The sequence below is a fragment of the Peromyscus leucopus genome, chromosome 1 (genome assembly GCF_004664715.2).
Source record: "Peromyscus leucopus breed LL Stock chromosome 1, UCI_PerLeu_2.1, whole genome shotgun sequence".
Taxonomy (NCBI): Eukaryota; Metazoa; Chordata; class Mammalia; order Rodentia; family Cricetidae; genus Peromyscus; species Peromyscus leucopus.
In genome coordinates, this window is record NC_051063.1 from 48,725,448 (window position 1) to 48,739,328 (window position 13,881).

Below are 13,881 nucleotides of genomic sequence, written 5' to 3' on the forward strand. Positions count from 1 at the left end.
AAATTATGCCTCTGTACTCCTGGGGTAAGAGAACTAAAAATAAATAGCTATAATAGTTATTTTCCCCAAGAGTAGTTTTCCTGGGACAAAGAAAAAATGTAAGTCCCTTTCCCTTTATAGGAGGCCTATATTTCTTCAATGTGTCTAGGATTTGCTGTCTAGCAATGGACTTGCTAACACTTCCTAACTTCCAATGCTTTCCTCAGCCAGGCGAGTTCATGGGGAACACAGAGAAGGAATGAAAGTAGTATTTGTGTGGTCACTGACCTAGAAGGCACAAGCAGATCTCTGTCTGATGGAGACACAGCCTCTTAAGAATCTGGAGTGGCAACCCAAGGCAATGAGGGTGGAAGTGCAGGAGCAGAATGGAGGGATACCTTTCAGGAATAGGTTCCAATCAGGCTCTCAAGAAAGCCATTTCTGAGGATGAGGATGCAAGTTCAGTTGGTCAAGTGCCTGTCAGACAAAGGTAGCTCTGAGGTCAATTTCTAGCACTGCGTGGTACATGCCTGTAATCCCAGCACTCAGCCCTGAGGTGCAAGCTCATCCTTAGCTACACAAGCAGTTTGAAGACAGCCTACTTACATGAGGCCCTCTCTCAAAATCAAAACAAAACAATAAAAACCTTTCTGATGATGCCACAGTAATTTCTTTGCAATTACTCTTTATTCCTTTAACAGTAATTTTACTTCAGGAATAGTGGTTTCTTCTGGTAATCAAAAAATGTAGCAAAATACAATATAATTAAGACTGAAGTAAAGGAAACCCCTAATGACGGGGTGGGGGTGGGGGTGGGGGGGTGTTATCCACTATCTAAAAAGGCAGCATGTCCAAAAATCGCTCCATCTAAAATCAGCTCCATCCCTGCCTGTTTTGGGGTACAGTTACTTCTTCTATTTCCTGGTCCCTAGGCTCAAATCTCTGGGTTCATCTAGGGTAGTCTTTTTATTGCCTTTGAGTCTTATAGCTCAAATTCCAAAGATTCTTTCAGCATCTTTAATTCTAGTCACAAAAACTTTTCTTTTTACATCTTGTGTGTGTGCCACAGCATACACAAGAATCTGTTCTCTCTTTTCTCCATTTGTGTCCAGAGGGCTGACCTCAGGATATCAAGTATCCTTTACTCACTCAGCCACCTCTTTGGCCCCTAAGTAGTTCTATGGTGTGTCTACTTATGTTCCAGGAGACTCTGTGGGTAGATGTGGTTATGTATACAGATATACCTGTGAAACAATTTTGCTAGTGAGTGCATGAGTGGGTGAGAAGTCTATTAGAGTCTGAAGGGACATGTTGTCTGGCCAGGGTAACAAGGAAATACTGGGGGAACAGCACTTGAACCAGGCCTTGAGTAGGAGGTCTAATTTGGATTAGATATAGCTAGTAGAAGGAACTGGAAGGAAAACACTCAGGAAATGGAGAATGAAGGCTGGTTCCTGAAACTAAGTGTCCAAGAGGTCAGTGGTGAGAATAAAGGCTAGGATCAAGTACTGGCTGTCTTTGAATGCCTGTCTGAAAGGCCTTAATTCCTGTGCTGCCAAGTCATTTCCTTTCTAGTACTTGCAGGTTCTTGGGAGCTGACAACTGTTTCCACCAGAAACCATCAGGTGCAAAACAAAGTTGGCAGTTCCTTTGTGATCACAGGTCATTCCTTCTGCATTTGTAACTAGTAAAAGAGCTGCTGCGTCAAAAGCTGATGCGTTCAGTAATGAACACAGATTGACTTAGGCTAGAGAAAGCGCATCATACTCTGGGAATAGTTCAAACTTGACAACGTCCCATAACCTAACAACTATGATTGAAGTTTGGGAATACCAACTAAATTTCCTTTCATAAATTCCATAATTTCCTTCCTACATTTCCTTTCATTTACAGGCTCTTGATAAAAGAGCTAAACATAGCCCTATTACCTACAACAGGTCATTCAGATCCAAGGTTAAATAGAATCCAGCTCTATCAACCATTCAGTCTTGCTGGTTACTATGCCTCTGCACTAACTTTTAAATTAAGAGGAATATATTACAACAGGCTTCATTCACACAGGTTCAACGGAGTTCATTTTAAACCATGTGATAGTTTAGGCTCTTTTTTTTTTAAAGACATAAACAATATATTCTACAAAAATGTAGGAAGTCATTTAAATCATCTTTTCAAGATGTTATGAATCCACAAAAACCACAAATTTATTGTCCTAGAGTGCACAAATGTGGAAAAACAGTTACAAATTAACATTAACATAGTAACATCCTCTATCTTGGAATGGGGTGGGATTAAATATATACCGCTGTGAAAAACAATGTTCCCAATATAGTTCACTGGATATAAATTTTATCCCCAAATAAGCCATAAACAAACATTAGTCAATGATAAACATGCCAAAGTACTTAGAAATAAATGTATTGATCTCTGCAGTTTAAATGGGTATGTGATAATTCAAAGTACAGAAAAAATGTTGACGATAGGCTCTAAGTAGTAGATGTGTGATCCTTATAAAATTCTTTAAGCTGGGCAGTGGTGTTGTATGACTTCAATCCCAGCACTCAGGATGGCAGAGGTATGTGGATCTCTGAGTTCAAGGCCAGTCAGCCTGGTCTATGGAGTGAGTTCTAGAACAGCCAGGGCTATAGAGAGACACCTTGTCTCAAACAAACAAATAATAAATAATACCCCATAACAGACTATACTTGATAAAGTTGTAAAATGTTATAAGCTTAAACAGTAGCAGGCTTTTTTTGGCGGGGGGGGGGGGGGGGGGGGGGGATAGGAGCTCACATTGCAGCCAAGGCTGGCCTAGAACTCACTATCAAACTTGCCATCCTCCTGCCAAATTCTGGAACTAAAGGCATGAACCACCAAGCACAGTCAATAGCAGACATTTTTGTCCCTTAATTCATACGAACCACCATATACTTACTTCTCACCACACAGCTGTCTCTTTCACTACATTATAATCTTTTTGTGTCCATAGATATAATTTAATTTGTACTTTTGTTCTCAATCCTTTTCATGAGGGGTGAAAAGTACGTGCTCAGTAATAACAGAATGGCAGAACAAAAGGAGAATATTGCTAAGGACCAGCACATATTTCTAGCAGTTGTTCATTTCTCATATTTTCTAAGTTAATCTGCTCGATTTGCACAAGAAACTTCTCCCAAACACACAAAACGTCCAAAAATAATTTAAGAAAACAGGCATTTATATCGATTTTTTACTCTATTTCTAAAACCTGACTCTGAAGGCATCCTAACGTTCAACATTCGGAAAGAATTCCGAGGCTTCCTGTCCTGGAATTTTATTTGTTCAAATCCTGGATAAAGTCAGAACTAAGGATTCCTGAAACTGGAACTCTGGGAAGAAAACAAATGAGCTATTTTTAAAAGTCGTAAAGCTAACTTATCAAAAACCCCACTAAGACACCTAAGTGAAGCCTTAATTGTAACACTAGACATCTACCCGCCCACCGACCCGGACCCAGACTGGCTCCTCTCCTCCTCCTCCTTCTAATTACAACTACTCAAGAGAGCTGTGGCGCATGCTACTTCCAGGGTGGCAGGAGACCCAGGCGTAACCCTTCAAACCTGCACCTCCTCGCTTTAACACTCCACAAACAACGCGGTCCCACGGTGCGAGCACCTGGTTTGGACCTGAACACACGAGTCCAAGTCCCAGCTCCACTTCCGGGGGGTTGTGCCCTACACGTCTCTTGCACTCGCTGGGCCTGGGGAGGGGAGCGGGTCGTCGTCGGAGAATGTAATGATTCTCTATGGACTACAGCAAGATGCAGAATGTAAAGGAAGCTTTAAGGAAGATGTAAGCGACTCTCCAACTTGTGAGGGCTGCAGCGCTCACGGTGCGGGCCGAGCAACCAGAGGACCAATCACAATCACCTCTCCCTTGACTCCCTTCCCGCCGCGCGCTGGTGCTGAGGCCGCTTCCTACGGTCGGGCCCCCGCGGAAGCCTCGCGACGCTGCTTTCCATACCTGCAGCCACCTGGTCAGCCGGGCCCTCCTGCTGGCCCATGACGAAGTCTTGCACGAGGCCACACAGGGCGCTCATAGGCGCCGCCGCCTCCTCTAGAGCGGTGGCGGCAGCCATGACGCGAGCCAGACACTGTGGGAGGGGAAGTGGGCGTGGCCACGAGCTGAGCCTCTCCGCGCACGCGCCTCCACAGCCAATAGTTGGGCGCGGGCCTCGGGGGCGGGGCGCTCCCAGGTCACGTGCCTGCCGGCTCTGGGCCTGGCGGTTCCTCCAGGGACCCAACGGCCCCTCCCCTGAGGGCGGGGCCTGGGCCGGGGCGCGGCACGAGGAGGGGAAGCGACTGCTGGGCACGCAGCCGGGGCGGTTGAGGGCGCATAATTCCCGGCCGCTCTCCCCGGGAGACAGACGGCAGGGCGGGCACCTGGCTGGGTGGGGCCGAGGGGCGGTACGCACCCGGGGGGAAGCCAATGAGAAAACCAGGCCCGGCCCGAGGGGCGGCGCTGTCGGTCACATGCGCACCTGGGACCGCCGGCGGCGGTGGCACGGGCACCCCGAGCGGGAGGAAGGGAACGGGGCCGGGCCGGGGCGGGGTTAGGCAGGTGACTGACAGGCTCCGGGGGGCCGGCCCCAGCTGGGAGCCGCGAGCGATCCAGGAGTAGCTGCGGCGGTGTCCGCCCCCTCCCTCCGCCCCTCCAGCCGGCTGGTCTCTGGCCGGCCACTGTCGCGGGCCCCCCTGGCCTGGCCACCTCCCTCTCCCCTGGCCCGCAAAGTTTGTGGCGAAGCCGGCGTCGGGCAGAGCGCGCCCCGAGGGAGATCCAGGAGCTCCCGATGTCGTGCTGCGGGAGCCGTTGACCCCGGGACGCCGCGGTTTGGGGCAGCAGCGTGGAGCAGCCGGCCGCCTGCCGTCTCCGGTGCATGGGGACCGGTTGAGAAGCCAGCATGGGCAACTGCGTGGGGAGACAGCGCCGGGAGAGGCCGGCTGCTCCGGGACACCCCCGCAAGCGAGCAGGTAACACCAGGAAAGGCAGCGGGGTCCCGGCGCGCCGCCAGTTGGCCCCTGCCTTGCCCGAACCCTGGGGTTCCTGAGCGACCTCCCTCGGTGCTCGGCGCCTAGGTTCCCCTTGGTTTTTCGGAGCCAGACGGGGCCCTCCCCGGCGAGGGTTGGCTGGGAAGCGAGTTGGGGTAACTGCGAGCGCTGACCCGGCTGCGAGGCCAACTCGCTCCCACCGGGAAGCTGGGGGTTGGGGCGGGGGCAGGAAATGTTTCCAGACCGCGGCGAGGCCGGCGGAGGGGGCCGGGCGAGTGCGCCGCTGGTCTGGCAGCCCCGGCCGGGGTCGGCCGGCGGCCGGCCGGGGCGCGGCGTGGGCAGCCTGCGTCCCCAGAAGTAGGAGCGAGCGAGGCGAACACAGTCGCTCCTTCCAGAGAGTCACTGTGTCATTATCGGGCTGCAGATCGTGTCTGCGAGAATCCGACTTGCAAAAGCAGTGCTGGACCATAGGATAGAAATCTTTTTCCCTCCCCACCCCTCCGCAGGGCTTTTTAGAGCCTCCTGGCCGTCTGGGAGTCTAGGAAAGGTGGGGTGCGGGGTGAGTGTCGTCAAGCCTTCTCAGCCCTTGGAATGGGATCCCTCTCAGCCATGAGAATGAGATCTGCTCTCTGGCTGTCTGCGAAGCGCCAAGAGCGCTGTCTTCACTTTCTTGGTGCACCCCTCCGGTCTTGGCGCTACGTCTGAGGGTCATTTCTCTGGGTCTTGTATTCACTTCTCTGAGGGTGTTGCAAAGAACTTATGCAAATGATAATCTGTGGAGCACAAAGGGACCTTCAACCCTGGTCTGAATTTCCAGATCTACCTCCCTTCTGTGTAACAACTCAAATCCAGAGAAGTTAATCAGCTTCTCCTAAGTCACACAGCTAGTTAGTAGTTCAACCGGGGCTGGAATCCAGTGTCTTCTTCCTCCTTGTTACCACATACCCCTTTATGTAAGAGGAGCCACAGGCGCAGTTGTTAATGAAGTGGAAACTCTAGTTGGAGTTTCCTGTCTGCTTTGACACTGAAGGTGTGTTGTTTTGCTTGTGGAAACTGGGAAGGAGGATGGAGAGAACCATGGGGGAAGCAGGGAAGGCAGTCTGTGCAGGCAGGATGACTTGTGCAGGCAGAAAGGCTTTTATAGGAGGATGGGGTAAAACTTACTAAAATCCTCTTGAAAGCAACCCTGGCCATTCTTCTGACCAAGGACTTCTGTTCATTCATTCAATCAATCAACAAATACTTCTTATTTATAATCAATCTCTGTCCTTGATTTTGCAGCATGTTTTCATGGTTGACAACCCTTTCCTATCTCAGACTCCCACCACTTCTTTTGTCCACTTATCCATATTCTGGCTTCCTTTCTTTATAATTTTTTTTTGTAGCTGTTTTCCTTTTTGATTATTCTTCCCCTCCCTCACCTGCTAGATTGAGGATACCTGTGGCTTAGTACCTTTGACATTCTGAGTTTTCTCATTACACTCCCTCCCAGAGATAAATTATTTAGTTGCACAACCCTTTGTTCATCAGAAATACTCCTGTCTCCTAGTTACTAGCTTGATTCCCGGACCCCCGTGTCTAGGCGGACATAGGTACTGTGGATATCCTGGTTCAACCCCTCTAAATGAAGTTCTGCCCTTCCTTGCTCACCTGACTTGTCTTGTCTTCTGTCAGCCAGCCACAGAGCCTGCCAGTTCTTCCATGGCGGGTCTTGCAGACATTCCTCTCCCGTCCTGGTTGTTTCCATGCCTTCTCGAGCCCATCTCTTCCTCTAAGCTGCACTGAGTTCTCCTGGGAGCTCTCCATCAGTCATTCATCTGGTACCTGCACACAGTGTTCATCTAGAAGCCGCTGGTGTGTCTAGACTGTAGTTTTTATGTTCAAAAAATGTTCTGGCCGGACAGTGGTGGCACATGCCTTTAATTCCAACACTCAGGAGGCAGAAGCGGGTGAATCTCTATGAGTTCGAGGACAGCGTGGTCTACAGAGTGAGTTCCAGGACAGCTGGGTCTACACAGAGAAACCCTGTCTCTAAAAAACAAACAACAAACAACAAAAAAAAAATCTCTGTACCATCTACCTCTACAAGACCTTTAAATTTCAAGACTGTACAAGTCTGGCCTGTCCTTTTAGAACTGGATTGCTTCCTCTTCACTGACATAAGACCAGCAGTGTTTGCATGTACCATTTCTCCTTTATGAGAGCCTTTCTTCAGAGTACACCTCAGCTCCTGTATTCATCTGTCCATCCTCTTTTCTTTCAAGACAGAGCCATGCTATATAGACAAGCAGACTGGCCTAGAACTCCCTGTGTAGCTAGTATAGCCATGTAGCCTAGGTTCACCTTGAACTCTCAGTGTCCAGAGTGCTGGGATCTACATCCTATCTTCTTTAAAAAAAAATTTAATTAGCATACAAAATAACGGGTTTGATTTCTGACATTTTCATGCATCTGTGTCACATACTCTGCTCATATCCATGTCCCTTGCAGCGCCCTGCCTTGCAGCGCCACGGTCCCCCGCAGAAGGATTGCTTCTGAGAACTCCTGCAGACACATTACCTGTGCTACCTATTTAACAATTATCTGTTCTATATTATTAGTCATGTCTTTGAAGTTGACAGTCTTCTATCAGCAGCCGCACTGTAGGCCTGGAGACCTGGATTCTATCTTTTCCTTGTGCTCTGGTCTGCCTTTGTCACTCATCAGTCATACGACCGTGTGTGCACACAGTCAGCACTTAGCACAGCGGCTCCCACAGAGGAAGCACTTGGTTTTGTTACTGTAGCTAACCTGACTTCAGCCTGCTGCTTTAATCTTTTATGCAAACATTTTGCTGAAGTATATCTACTTTTTTTTTAACCTGCCAGTGAATGGTTCTTTTAATTCTGTGGACCCTACTATGAATAGTTTTATTCATAAAATCCAAAGCCAGGGGCTACTCTGGAGGATGGCAGATTTGGTACGAGGGAAGGAATCCCTCTTAACTTCACAGCATGTACTTAGCATCCTGTAATATCTGCAGTTTACTTTTGACAGGGACAGAGTTTCATGTTGTAAGACTAATGTCTAGAACTGCCAGGTGGGGGGTGGCTCAGAGGTAAAATCCTGGCCTAGAATATGAAGAGCCCTCCATTGAATCTCCATCACTGGGTATGGGTGTGCCTGACCCTTCCCCATAACTGAACAGTAAGTGAACAGTAACTTTTTGCTTTCCTTTGTTCTGAATGGAAAGAAACCCTGAACAGAGACATAGAAAGGGGGGGTGGAGCTTGGGGATGGGGGGTTGGGGGGAGTTGGGACGGGACACCAATAAGATGGCTCAGCAGGTAAAGGCACTCGGCACCAAGCCTGGCCCCTTGAGTTTAATCCTTGAGACCCACATGATAGGAGATGGCCTCCTGATAGTTATTCTCTGATTTCTGTGCTCATGTCTGGACAGTGCACACATACACACACACACACACACACACACACACACACACACACGCACGCACGCACGCACGCACACAAATAGATGCCTTTTTTTTTTTGAGAGAGAGAGAGGTTGGGCATTGTGGCACACACCTCGAAGTCCAGCACTCTGGATGCAGAGGCAGGAGAATCTGTGAGTTTGAGGCTGGCCTGGTTTACAGTTTTAGTTTCGGGCCAACCAGGGTTACATGGTGAGACCGTGTCTCAAAAACCAAAACAAAAAAATGGAAAGATCCTGAAGTCTAGTCCTAGGCCTCTGATCTAGACAGATCAACATGCCTCTCTGAGCCACATTTCTAATGTGTCAGCAGGGGACAGAGTTATTCAAGGTCATTATTGCTGCTTTATCTTCTTCCGAAAGGTGATTGTTCCAAACTGGAGGTACTGGAGTGAAAGGTGACTCACAGTGCCACCCTTTGTCTTAATTCTGTCTTCTCAGTCATTTGACAAGTGAAACGGACTCAGTGCCCCTGGGTGAGGAATCTTGGTCAGAGGACGTTTTGCTGGAGTCTGTTCTCTCCTTTACCATGTAGTTTCTGGCAGTCAGTAGTGATAGGAAGACCCTACCCACTGAGCCATCTTGCTGGCCTGATTGTCATTTTTTTAAAATAGAAATAAATACTGTTTTTAAGGTTTATTTTGATTTTATTTATGTGTGTTCTGTTTGTGTCTGTGGATACCCACAGAGGCCAGAAGATGGTTGGATCTCCTGGAGCTAGAGATACTAGCAGTTGGAGCTATCCAGTGTGGGTGCTGGCACTGAGCTCAGGTTCTTGGGGATATAGATGGGATAGCCACCTCTCAGCCCCCAGATAAGTAGTGTTTACTAGCCACATTTGTCTCATTTCCCATTGGGAACTTATCTGAATGCTAATGGCTGGGGAAAGGAATACCATGCATTTATAGTACTCTTCATTTAGTGACATTTTAAATTTTCTTTGGGTAATAACTACAGATTTCAAAGAAACTAATGTATTTTTAAATGTTTTTTGAGACATAGTCATTAATTTTTCTTATTATGTAGCCAATTTTTAAAGGTACTTTTTAGCCAGCCGTGGTAGCACATACCTTTAACCCTAACATTCAGGAGGCAGAGACAGACAGATCTCTGTGAGTTCGAGGCCAACTGGTCTAAAGAGCAAATTCCAGGACAGCCAGAGTTACGCAGAGAAACCCTGTCTCAAAACAGCCAAAAAACAAAACAAAACAGTATTTTTTTTTTTAAATTGTCGTTCTGAATACAACCTGAGTAGGCTCAGGTTCCCTTTCTGTAGGTGTTGGCTCTCCTGGCTACTTCCAAGACTACTCGAGAATTTATTCCTGTGGAGGGTACTTTCCACACAGTAACTCAGGTCGATCAGTATCCTGCCCAGGAACTGGGTGAAGCCACTGGGTCCCAGCCATGGCAGAGAGAAATCGAGGTGGCAGAGCAGGACAGTCTGTTGTGGGGCCCCACCCTGTGAGAATGTGGCAGGGCTGAAACCCACATGTCTGCCCCTGTGATGTGCCTAGTGCCTCCACTTGCATTCTGTACTCTAAAGCTCCGGGGGGGGGGGGGAGCCCTGAACCCTGTTTCAGCCTGGCTGGGCTCGGCTCTGTGGTTGCAGAGAGTTTGCTTCTTGTGGGGGCTGTGGCTAGTCTTAAAGGAATAATTGAACAGCTTCTCCATTTGCTCAGTACATATTTACTGAGTGCCAGGCACCTTGCTGGCTGTGGACAGGCCTGATCCCTGGCTACACACAGCTTACAGTCTTGGGGGGTACAGATAATAATCACACAAGAAAATGACACATGATTACCCATGTGAATCCTGTATGATCATGCCTATAGTTATGTATTATATATGCTAGTGACTCCCATGTTTATAACATCAGTCCATCCTTTCCAACTCCAGCCTTGAAGATTTTTCTATTTGTTCTACATCTCTACATTCAAAAGGTTTCTCACATTTACACATCCAAACCAGACTGACTCCCTGCTTCTCTGTTACCGCCCCCCAAGTTGTTCTTGTCTCAGGCATTGGTGATGTCATTTCTCAGTTGTCCACACCCCCAAAACTCTCAGGTTTCCCTGTCTCAGGCTCTATATCCATTTAATCAATAGGTCCTGCTGGCTCTGGCCTCCTTGTGTGCTGACCCTGCCTCTCCTGCTGTAGCACCACCTTCCCCCAGCTAAGCAAGCCCTCCTCACCCTCTCAGCTGACCTTCCCGCTTTCTCCTTTGCCTCCTTGGCCTCCTTGGCAGACTGTATCACAGCAGCCAGTGATGCTGTGACCCCTAAGTCAGATTTTGTTACTCCCCTACTCAGCCCTTCTGTGACTCCCCAGCTTGTTCATCGTCTTTGTGGTGGCCTACAAGACACCCATTCACTTTTCCTTAGGCATCTGCTCTCTTCATTTCCCTCCCCAGACCCTTGAAATCTGCAATAGTCCCGTCCTCTCCTTAGCCCTCCCAGATCATCCTTTTTGAACACCAGTCCTCTTCCCTTTGCCCTTGGCATTATCTGTTTCCCTTCCCTGGTCTGTTTTCCTCCATAATCCATACCATCACCTAAGACTGACTGGGCCCCCTTACTCTGTATAGTGCCAAGAGCAATGCCTAACTTAACGCTTAATCAATATTTCTTGGATGAAATTAGTATGTAACAGTTAGTGGGATCTGTAGATGATCCAAATGAGCCTGCCTGTGTTAGAGCAGGTATCTTGAGGAAGGGACTTGGTCTACAACCTCAGAGTGGCCTAGGACCAGCATGCCCCTTACCAGGGAATGGATAAGCCTTTTAGTACCTGAGGTGTGATTCCCAGTGGGAGCCTCATACTGGCAGGTAGGAGCCATCTTAGAGCAGAGCCCCTGGAGGGTCCTAACCAGCCAGGAGCACTCCTGTTTGATGTGTAGGCTCACCTGGTGTTCGAAGTCCTTAACTCAGGGCAGGGAAGAGGCGGCCCAATAGAATGTGAGGCAGGAAGTTAAGTAATGTGGATTGCAGACCTCTTCACCATTGATTTGTTAGAGCATTTTTAGAATCATAGAATTTCAGAGCTGAAAAGAAACCTAGAGATTTCTTTAACCTCCTTTTTCTTGTCCAGCTGTTAAAAAGGAGAACAAAGGTATGTCTGCTTCCTGCCTGGTTCACAGAAATATGGTACAACTTGTATCAAAACTGCCTGGGCTCTGTCAGGTATGGATTGTGTTGAGGTCAAGAAGCATGAAGTAGTCAAGGTCAGATGTATTCAAAAAGGAGGGAGCATTTAGTCTCTTGCTACACTCATGATTGGTTTTGTGGGGTAGGTCATTTGTCTCATGCTTGGCTGACCCTCTCTGTATAGATGTGTATCTTAAGCTGTACACATACGTGGATGTCCGTATGTGACAATGCTTCTAGTCCACTGCCACAAGAAGAACTTATGAGGACGAAGTGAGCAAAATAATTTTAAATTCTGTTTGTGGCTACATGGTCCCAGTCCCGGCTTTCATCTGGCATTGGTGGGAAATGAGGCTTTGGTTCTCTTCTCCATTCTAGTTGTTTGTATGGCTTTGGGTAAGCCTCTTGATCTCTTTAAGCCTCAGTTTCCCCGTTAGTGTAATAGAGAGACTGTCTCTCTGTTGACCTCTGACAGAGCTTATAAGACTGGCATGACACCCTGGTTGAAAAAGGCTTTGTGAACTTCAAAGGTTTCTACTCAAAGTTAGAGGATTTTTACGAAGACAGACATATCCAGCGACTTTTTTTCCCCTTTAGATCACTGAAGCTTACTCTTCTTAAGGTGCAAAACTATAATAGATCTAGTTAAAACCTATTTTTGGATGGGAATCACTGAAATGATTGAGCTTCTCCTTGAGCAAGGTAGATAGAGAACATACTGTAACTTTGGGTTGTTGAAGTACTCCTTGTGTTTGTAAAGCAGCCGCTTAGTGGGCGTGGGGATCACAACAGGCCTCAGAAGCTTTCGATTAGAAAGAAGAGAGTTCTGGGTGGGAGAAGAGTGATGGGCAGAAGGAAAGTCAAGTCATCCTACCTGGTTAGTTCCTGAGCCTCTGAGAATATGAGCTCTAGGCTCTAGGGCTGAGGACTCCGCCTCCCCCCCCCCACCCACACGGCTCCACTGCTGAGCTGTTTCCACCTGTGACCCTTGCTCAGTCTTCTTCCTGGAAATTTGTGGTCCCTTTCCCCCTTTCCAATAAAAACAAAACCAAAAACAAGCAATCTAGTTAAGATGGGTCATTCAGGAAGTGGAGACACATGAATCAGGAGTTCAGGGTCAGTTTAGGCTACATAGCAAGTCTGAGGCCAGCCTGGGTTAACAAAACAAAACAAGCAAACAAAACCCCTATGGTTAACCACACACAAATATAAAATGTCCTTTAGTTTTTTGTTTGGTTTTTCGAGACAGGGTTTCTCTGTGTAGCTTTGCGCCTTTCCTGGAACTCGCTTTGGAGACCAGACTGGCCTCGAACTCACAGAGACCTGCCTGCCTCTGCCTCCCTAGTGCTGGGATTAAAGGTGTGTGCCACCACCGCCTGGCCTGTCCTTTAGTTTTTAATGGTACTAAGGACGACATCCAGGACCTTACACAGGCAGGCAAGTGCTCGACCCTCAGCTACCCTGCCTTGGTTTTTGGAGGTGGTCTCACTCAGTAGCTCAGACTGGGCTGGCTATGAACTCATATCTGTTCAGTGCCTTGCCCCGGCCTTCTGAGTGTTAAGATTACAGGAGTGTGGCACCATGCCTGACTAGCATATTTTCAGTATTCATATTGTATCATGTGTCAGAGTGTCTTTTCACAAAGAGGACTAATACCTCATTGGCCTGCTGTTTTGCTTATGTGTCTTTAAAATACCCAAGCTAATGGACATTTCTGGTGGGCTCAGGTGCCCCTCCAGTGTCCCAGGGACACAGACAGCAGAGCTTCTTAGGTCTAGAGAAAGGGCAGTAGATTCAAACTTGAAGCCTGAGGGGTATTCCAGAGGGTACAATGCATGGGCTTGTGTGTAGGCCAACCTCTCTTCTGGTCAGTCAGAATCTGGCTTGCTTCTGGGTTTCTAACTCCATGGCCGGCAGTTGGGGTAGATACATTTCTGTGTTCTGATAATCCAGCTGGCTTCTAAAGGGTCATCTTACTCAGGCCTAGAGAGCCACTTGTCTGTTCCTTTTGCAGACAACAGGGGTGGGTAGACCTGTGGTTCCCATGGGGAAGGTAGGCTGTGTCCCATGGCTTTGGCTACTTGGCAAGCTACTTGGCCACCCAAGGCCATACATGCCCTTCCCCCCTTCAAGGATAGCATCTCCCGTACTTTCAACGTGTTCAGGAGGGAGACTTGAGCTCTGTGTGCATCACACTTGCACCATCCTCAAGCCTGTTTTTTAATGGCCCTCAGGACAGCCCATCAGGAAAGGGACTGGATCCTCT

The 13,881-nt window shown here is 48.1% G+C and overlaps 2 protein-coding genes across 2 annotated transcripts in view; one reads left to right on the forward strand and one right to left on the reverse strand.

Annotated features, from left to right (window-relative positions):
• Positions 1-4,130, reverse strand: part of Mms19 (MMS19 homolog, cytosolic iron-sulfur assembly component) — a 40,183-nt gene extending 36,053 nt beyond the window's left edge. The window contains 1 exon segment of the mRNA XM_028889360.2: positions 3,979-4,130. Within this exon segment, the coding sequence (XP_028745193.1) occupies positions 3,979-4,093 (115 nt within the window). The 5' untranslated portion in view covers positions 4,094-4,130.
• A 311-nt stretch (positions 4,131-4,441) lies between these two features.
• The window catches only part of Ubtd1 (ubiquitin domain containing 1), a 61,228-nt gene continuing 51,788 nt past the window's right edge, over positions 4,442-13,881 (forward strand). The window contains exon 1 of the mRNA XM_028889397.2: positions 4,442-4,985. Coding sequence (XP_028745230.1) covers positions 4,916-4,985 — 70 coding nt within the window. The 5' untranslated portion in view covers positions 4,442-4,915. The remainder of the gene's footprint in view (positions 4,986-13,881) is intronic.